At 44.6% G+C, this 8,145-nt stretch overlaps 1 protein-coding gene across 1 annotated transcript; it reads left to right on the top strand.

The window, feature by feature from the left end:
• Positions 1-26: 26 nt before the first annotated feature.
• LOC122762901 (transcription factor GATA-3-like) lies at positions 27-5,659 on the top strand. The gene is made up of 4 exons (XM_044018069.1): positions 27-81; positions 246-292; positions 1,582-1,707; positions 4,449-5,659. Exon 4 carries the CDS (start codon positions 4,467-4,469, stop codon positions 4,737-4,739), a length of 273 nt encoding a protein of 90 aa, XP_043874004.1. The 5' UTR covers positions 27-81; positions 246-292; positions 1,582-1,707; positions 4,449-4,466; the 3' UTR covers positions 4,740-5,659.
• The last annotated feature ends 2,486 nt before the right edge of the window (positions 5,660-8,145 follow it).

Below are 8,145 nucleotides of genomic sequence, written 5' to 3'. Positions count from 1 at the left end.
TGTGTGTGTGTGTGTGTGTAATAGAGGGCAGAGAGTGTGTGAACTGCGGAGCCACGTCCACTCCTCTGTGGCGGCGGGACGGTACGGGTCATTATCTGTGTAACGCCTGCGGCCTCTATCATAAGATGAACGGCCAGAATCGTCCTCTCATCAAACCCAAGCGGCGGCTGGTACGTCACACCCACGTTCCTCTCTCTCTGCTGATGACGTTTCCGTCTCTCTCTCTGTTTTTTCTCCCTCTCCAGGAAGAAGTAGGCCAATTAGCTGCAGGAAATTGACTCGACAAGTGCAGGTCTCTGTTTTCAGATCCTAACACAGAAGCAAATATTCAAGATTTAAATTTAAACATCAAAACATCTGCACCTTATTATTATTATTATTATTATTATTATTATTATGAAAGTGTCGTTGATTCTCAGACTTTTCTGTTCAAACAAAAAAAACAAAAACGATTGAAGCTTCTGTCTCTGCAGTGACGTCACCTGCGTTAATGTCTCTGTTGAATGAGTCGCGCGGGGAAAATCCCTGTTGTTTGATCTCAGCTGATGATGATGATGATGATGAGGAGTTTCCCTCCTTTAATATGAACAGAGGAGAAGAAGAGAAACAAAGATGGCGGCTCTTCTTCTCTTCTTTTTTCTCTAATGTGAAAAAAAAACCTGACTCTCCAGGAAAAAACTGCCAGATAACACACGCACACACGCGCGCGCACGCACACACGGGCAGTGTTTGACCTCGTGCGTCATTGATTTATCATATATATATATATATATATAAAATAATTGATTATTCTCAGAATGAAGAATTTATAACGATGATGATTTTAGGTGGTGATGACGTCAGCAGTGTAGACGAGCGCGTCCTCCGCGGTCACGTGACTATAGATCTTCTTTTATAGAGATTAAAACATCAACGTCAGAGACACTGCAGTGAACTGCGCGCGTGTGTGTGCATGAGACACACCTTAATTATCATTATTATCTTTATTATGGTTTTTACTCATTTTTAATTATTTAAAATAAAAACCCTGAATGTTTAAAGGGTTCATTCATTCATTCATTCATCGTCTCTCTTTCTTCCTCTCGTTTCTTTTCATGTCGTTTGTTTAGAGGACCGAGTCTCTTTAATCATTTAATCTAACAATCTCTCTCTCTCCCTCTATCTCTCACTCCCTCTATCTCCCTCTCTCCCCTTCTATCTCTCACTCTCTCTCTCCCTCTCTCCCCCTCTATCTCTGTCTCACTCCCTCTCTCCTCTCTCTCCCTCCTCCCTGTCTCTCCCCTCTCTCTCTCCCTCTCTCCCCCTCTATCTCTCCCTCTCCCTCTGTAAAAATTTATTCTGCGCGTTTTTTTGCGCGCGAGACTATTTTTCGTGTGGAAAAGGAAAAATCCGCTGATTCAGTGAATTTAAGTCAGTGAATCTAAATAAAATAAATACAATAATAATGTAATCAAATCAAATGTTTCAGATGAACGAGTGAAAGATTCACGGCTGCAACAATGAATCATAAAATGAGTCAAAAAGACACGCGTGGCTCAGTCATGTGACCTGTTGTGTTGTTTCTCTCTGTTGTTGTGACAGTCGGCAGCGAGACGCGCGGGAACCTCGTGTGCAAACTGTCAGACCACGACGACGACGCTGTGGCGGAGGAACGCCAACGGAGACCCGGTGTGTAACGCCTGTGGACTCTACTTCAAACTACACAACGTGAGTCTGTGCGTGTGTCTGTGTCTGTGTGTGTGTGTGTCTACACAACGTGAGTGTGTGTGTCTGTGTGTGTGTGTGTCTGTGTGTGTGTGTGACTCTACAAACTACACAACGTCTGTCTGTGTGTGTCTGTGTCTGTGTCTGTGTGTGTCTGTGTGTGTGTCTGTGTGTGACTCTACTTCAAACACAACGTGAGTCTGTGTGTGTCTGTGTGTGTGTGTGTCTGTGTGTGTGTGTCTGTGTGTGTGTGTACAACATGTGTGTGTGTGTGGACTCTACTAAACTACTACGATGAGTCTGTCGTGTGTCTGTGTGTGTGTCTGTGTGTGTCTGTGTCTGTGTGTGTGTGTGTGTGTGTGTCTGTGTGTGGACTCTACTTCAAACTACACGTGAGTCTGTCGTGTGTCTGTGTGTGTCTGTGTGTGTGTCTGTGTCTGTGTGTCTGTGTGTGTGTGTGTACAACATGTGTGTGTGTGTGGACTCTACTTCAAACTACACAACGTGAGTCTGTGCGTGTGTCTGTGTGTGTCTGTGTGTGTCTGTGTGTGTGTGTGTGTGTGTACAACATGTGTGTGTGTGTGTGGACTCTACTTCAAACTACACAACGTGAGTCTGTGTGTGTGTGTGTGTCTGTGTCTGTGTGTGTATGTGTGTACAACATGTGTGTGTGGACTCTACTTCAAACTGGCAGTCTGTGTGTGTGTGTCTGTGTACTCTACTTCAAACTACACAATGTGTGTGTGTGTGTGTGTGTGTCTGTCTGTGTGTGTGTGTGTGTGTGTGTACTCTGTGTGTGTGTGTGTGTGTGACTCTACTTCAACTACACAATGTGTGTGTGTGTGTGTGTGTGAGAGATGTCACATTCATCCATTAAACCAAAATAAATTAAGTTGAACAAAAACATAAAGTTAATTTAAAATGAAAGAAACAGTTTGATTTTTTAAGTTTGTCTAAATCATCAACACATATTATAATTTGACCCTTGACCTCCTCCTCCTCATCCTCCTCTTCCTCCTCAGAAACAGTGCAATAATGTGATTTATAAGCTGCAACTTAAATATTTAAGAGGCGGAGCTTCATCACAATTTGATTGATACATTTTTACTCCTTATTTTATAATAGTTGTGTAACTGTGGCCATCAACACTCTGATTGACTTTCTGTGTCCTCACATGTCCTCAGTGTCCTCAGCTGTGACACTTTCTATGTCAAACTATTTGAATTTTGAATTGAATTGACTTTATTCCTCCCCCAGGGGGGAAACACACATTCACCACAGCTCAGTTGTGAAAAAAAAAGAGAATAGGATAAAAATAAGAATAAGAATAAAAAAATAATATATATATATATATATATATATATATATATATATATAATATAATAAAATAAGATTAAAAAAGAACAATACAGTGCAATAGTGAAAACTAATAATTAGTGCAGTGAGGGTCCGTCACGTCTCACATCAGGAGGGACAGATATTTAAACCAGTGGTTCTAAAATCCTGGGTCTGGACCCACCGAAGGGTTGCAGAAGATTTTCTTTGGGTCCCCAAACAAAGTTACAGATTTTATAACTTTATACAGAAGATGAATGTGTTTAAATAATGTGTAAGTGTGTGTGTGTGTGTGTGTGTGTGTGTGAGTGAGTGAGTGAGTGTGTGTGTGAGTGAGTGTGTGATTGTTGCAGCAGCTCAAACACACTGACGTTCAGAGGAGGCTGAAGAATTATATTATTATTATTGTAATTATAATAATTGTTATTGTTATAATTATTATTATTGTTGTTGTTATTATTATTATTATTATTATTATTATTATTATCATTATAAGATTCCCTGGTTACCTATTAACATGTGAACTGAACTCCACCTCAGTGTAATTATGAAATCTATTTGTTTTGCTAAAATCCAGATTTAGACCTTCTTGTGTGTGTGTGTTGTATTATATTATATTATATTATATTATATTATATTATCTTAAATTATGTTACATTACATTATATTATATTATATTATCTTACATTATGTTACATTACATTATATTATATTATATTATCTTGCATTATATTATATTATATTATCTTACATTATATTACACTACATTACATTATATTATATTATATTATATTATCTTACATTATGTTACACTACATTACATTACATTATATTATATTATATTATCTTACATTATGTTACATTACATTATATTATATTATATTATCTTACATTATGTTATATTATATTATCTTACATTATATTACACTACATTACATTATATTATATTATATTATATTATCTTACATTATATTATATTATATTATCTTACATTATATTACACTACATTACATTACATTATATTATATCATTTTACATTGTACTCCTTCTGCATCAAAGACCTGACCAGCTTTAAAGTGGGCGTGGCCTGAGGGCTGGAAACAGCAGAGAAAGTCACCTCACCACATCTTAGAGAAGGAAACCACATCAGAGAGGAAGGGGAGGAGACATCTCTGTCCTCTGTCAATCACTGAAGAGTCAGCGAGGGGAGAGAGGGAGAGAGAGACAGAGAGACAGAGAGTGAGACAGACAGACATATGTGTCTGTGTCATGTATATAAACAGTGTTACAGGTTTTTCTCATTTGTCGTGGATGACATCACTCAGGTTTCATGTCTGTGAGATTATAATCTGTCCATCTGAGATTAAATATTGACGTGCCAACTTCTCCGTCTCCTTTTTTGCAAGCAGATCAACCGACCTCTGACCATGAAGAAGGAAGGAATCCAGACCCGCAACAGGAAGATGTCCAGCAAGTCCAAGAAGAGCAAAAAGTCCCAGGACAACATGGACGATTTCTCCAAGAGCCTGATGGACAAGAGCAGCTCCTTCAGCCCGGCGGCACTTTCCCGCCACATGTCGTCCTTCCCGCCCTTCTCGCACTCCGGCCACATGTTGACCACGCCCACACCCATGCACCCTTCCTCCAGCCTCCCGTTCGCACCGCACCATCCCTCCAGTATGGTCACAGCCATGGGTTAAAGCCACCAAAACCACGCCCCCTCGGTTCTTCTGCGCTCACGCCCCCTCACCTGCACCGCGGTGTGAAAGTGACAGACTCTTATTTTTATAAAAACTTCTGTGATGTGAAATCTTCTCAGACTGGACTTCACTGAGCTCCATCTTCATCATCATCGTCATCCTCCTCCTCATCATCATCCTCATCTTCATCACCAGGTTTTCCTCTCTGATTCATTTGTGTACAAAAAGCAATTTTTTCCCCTCGTCACAGACGTTTTCCACACCCATCATTTCCAAACCCCGCCTCTCTTCGCCTGTGTAACAGGTGACCCCGCCCTCACACACACACAGTCGCCCCTCCCCCTTCTTGTTTTCTGCTACAGACTCTGAATATATTTGTACAAAGTGTATGAAATACATTAAATGAAGACTTTTTAATTAAGAAGAAAAGAAGCAAACGAGCCCGAGAGACGGTACGAGACACAGCCGGAGGACAGACGGACGTTCACCTGGGACAGACAGGAGGACGAGGAATAGACTTTAAAAGAAAGCGCAGGCCTCGGGTTTGTTACCTGCGTGAATTGTGTTGCATTAATTTCACAGAAGTTGTGCTTCTGTTTTTATTTCTGGATGTGCTTTAGGTCTCGGACTACACACACACACACACACACACACACACACACACACACACACACAGCTGAAAGACTTTGTCCCCGCCCACAGATTATATGCATTGTGAAAAAAAGTTCCCGTATTTGTTATTTGTATGTATAAATCAGAGTACCAAAAATACGAAAGAAACAAAGATGTAGAATTATTTCTTATGTGATGCAGACTGAATGGTTGTAAAAATTTAATAATAATAATCACTTGTGTAAAATATGACTTTTTTTCTCCTCTTTGAAAATAATAAACTAGTTTAATCTCTGTTGACATGGTAACCACGTGGTCCACAGCTTCTTCTTCTTCCACTGACGATGATGATAATGTTTCAAACAACGACTGTGACGTCTGTGACGTCAACAACTGTGACGTCTGTGACTGTGACGACTGACGTCTTTGACGCCAATGTCTGTGACTGACGACTGTGACGTCTGTGACGTCTGTGACTGTGACGACTGTAACGTCTGTGACTGACGACTGTGACGACTGTGACGTCTGTGGTGTCTGTCACTGTGATGACTGTGACGTCTGTGACGCTGTGGCGTCTGTCACTGTGACTGTGAAGTCTGTGACTGTATGGCGACTGTAGCGTCTGTGACCCCGGCGACTGTGGCGTCTGTGGCGACTGTGGCGATCTGTGACTGTGGCGTCTGTGACTGTGGCGACTGTGACTGTGGCGACTGATGTCTGTGACTGTGACAACTGTGGCGTCGACTGTGACTGTGTGGGCTTCTTAGCGTCTATGGCGTCTGTGACTGGCGACTGTGGCGTCTGTGACTGGCGACTGTGGCGTCTGTGAAAGCTGGCGACTGTGGCGACTGTGGCGTCTGTGACATCTGTGGCGTCTGTGACTGTGGCAGCGACAGTACAGCGGCGTTCATGGCGTCTGTGGCTGTGACGACTGATGTCTGTGACTGTGACGCTGTGGCGTCAGCGACTGTGACTGTGTGAACTATGCGTCTATGGCGCGTCTGCTGTGACTGACGACTTCCTTGACGTCTGTATGACTGGCGACTGTGACGTCTGTGACTGACGACTGTGGCGACTGTGACGTCTGTGACATCTGTGACGTCTGTGACTGTGACGACAGTGACTGTGACGTCTGTGACGTCTGTGACTGTGACGACTGATGTCTGTGACTGTGACAACTGTGACGTCAACGACTGTGACTGTGTAGACTGTAGCGTCTACTTGGCGTCTGTGACTGGCGACTGTGGCGTCTGTGACTGGCGGCTTCTATTGGCGTCTGTGACTGGCGACTGTGGCGACTGTGTCTGTGACATCTGTGGCGTCTGTGACTGTGGCGACAGTGACTGTGACGTCTGTGGCGTCTGTGACTGTGATGACTGACATCTGTGACGACTGTGACAATTGTGACTGTGGTGTCTGTCACTGTGACGACTGTCACTGTGACGACTGTGACATCTGTGACGTTTGTGGCGTCTGTGACTGTGACGACTGTGACGTCTGTGGCGTCTATGGCGTCTGTGACTGTGACGTCTGTGGCGTCTGTGACTGTGATGACTGGCGTCTGTGGCGACTGCTGACTGACAACTGTGGCGTCTGTGGCGTCTGTGACTGGCGACTGTGAAGACTGTGACGCGGGCGGCTGTGACTTGGACGACTGTGGCGCCTGTGACACCTGTGACGTCTGTGAATTCTGTGACGTCTGTCACTGTGACGACTGTGACTGACTGTGACTGACGTCTGTGACGTCAATGTCTGTGACGTCTGTCTGCTGTAGCTGACTGTGACTGACTTTGTGACTGGCGTCTGTGACGTCAATGTCTGTGACGTCTGTCACTGTGACGACTGTGACGTGACTGTGACTGGCGACTGTGGCGTCTGTGACTGTGACATTTCTTGGCGTCAGCGACTGCTGGCGCGATCTGACTGACGACTATGACGTCTGTGATGCCTGTCACTATGACGACTGTCACTGTATGACAACTATTTGCGACTGTATGACGTCTGTGACTGTGACAACTGTGGCGTCTGTGGCGTCAAGCGACTGGCGGCGACCGTAACATCTATAGCGTCTGTGACCCCAGCGACTGCGCGTCTGTGGCGACTGTAGCGTCTGTGGCGGCTATATGTGACAACAGTGACTGTGACGTGACTGTGGCGTCTGGCGTCTGTCACCTGTGGCGTCTGTCACTGTAGCGACTGCTTAGCGTCTGTGGCGTCTGGCCGACTGGCGACTGTGGCGACTGTGATGACTGTGACGTATGTATGACTGTGACGACTGTGATGTCTGTGACTGACGACTGTGGCGTCAGAACTGTGACTGTGATGACTGTAGCGTCGCAAACCTTTGTGACCTTGATGACTGTAGCGTCTGTCACTGTGATGACTGTGATGTCTGTGAAGACTGTGACGTCAGCGACTGTGGCGTCTGGCCGACTGGCGTCTGTGGCGTACTAATGTGGCGACTGTGGCGTCTGTCACTTTGGCGACTGTGACGTCTCTGTCACTGTGGCGACTGTGATGACTGTGGCGTCTGTGAAGACTGTGACTGTGGCGACTGTGATGCCTGTGACTGACGACTGTGGCGACTGTGGCGTCTGTGACTGGCGACTGTGGCGACTTTGACGTCTCTGTCACTGTGACATCTGTGACGACTGTGGCGTCTGTGACTGTGGCGACTGTGATACTGTGACTGGCGACTGTGGCGGCTGTGGCGTCTGTGACTGATGACTGTGAGCTGTGGCGTCTGTGACTGGCGACTGTGGCGTCTGTGGCATCTGTGAAGACTATGTGACTG

Source organism: Solea senegalensis, unplaced genomic scaffold (assembly GCF_019176455.1).
Source record: "Solea senegalensis isolate Sse05_10M unplaced genomic scaffold, IFAPA_SoseM_1 scf7180000016160, whole genome shotgun sequence".
Classification (NCBI taxonomy): Eukaryota; Metazoa; Chordata; class Actinopteri; order Pleuronectiformes; family Soleidae; genus Solea; species Solea senegalensis.
This window is presented reverse-complemented; position numbering and strand designations above follow the sequence as displayed.

Excerpts from the sequence above, each read along its gene's own strand:
- LOC122762901 (XM_044018069.1), top strand. The coding sequence starts at position 4,467 with ATGAAGAAGGAAGGAATCCAGACCCGCAACAGGAAGATGTCCAGCAAG.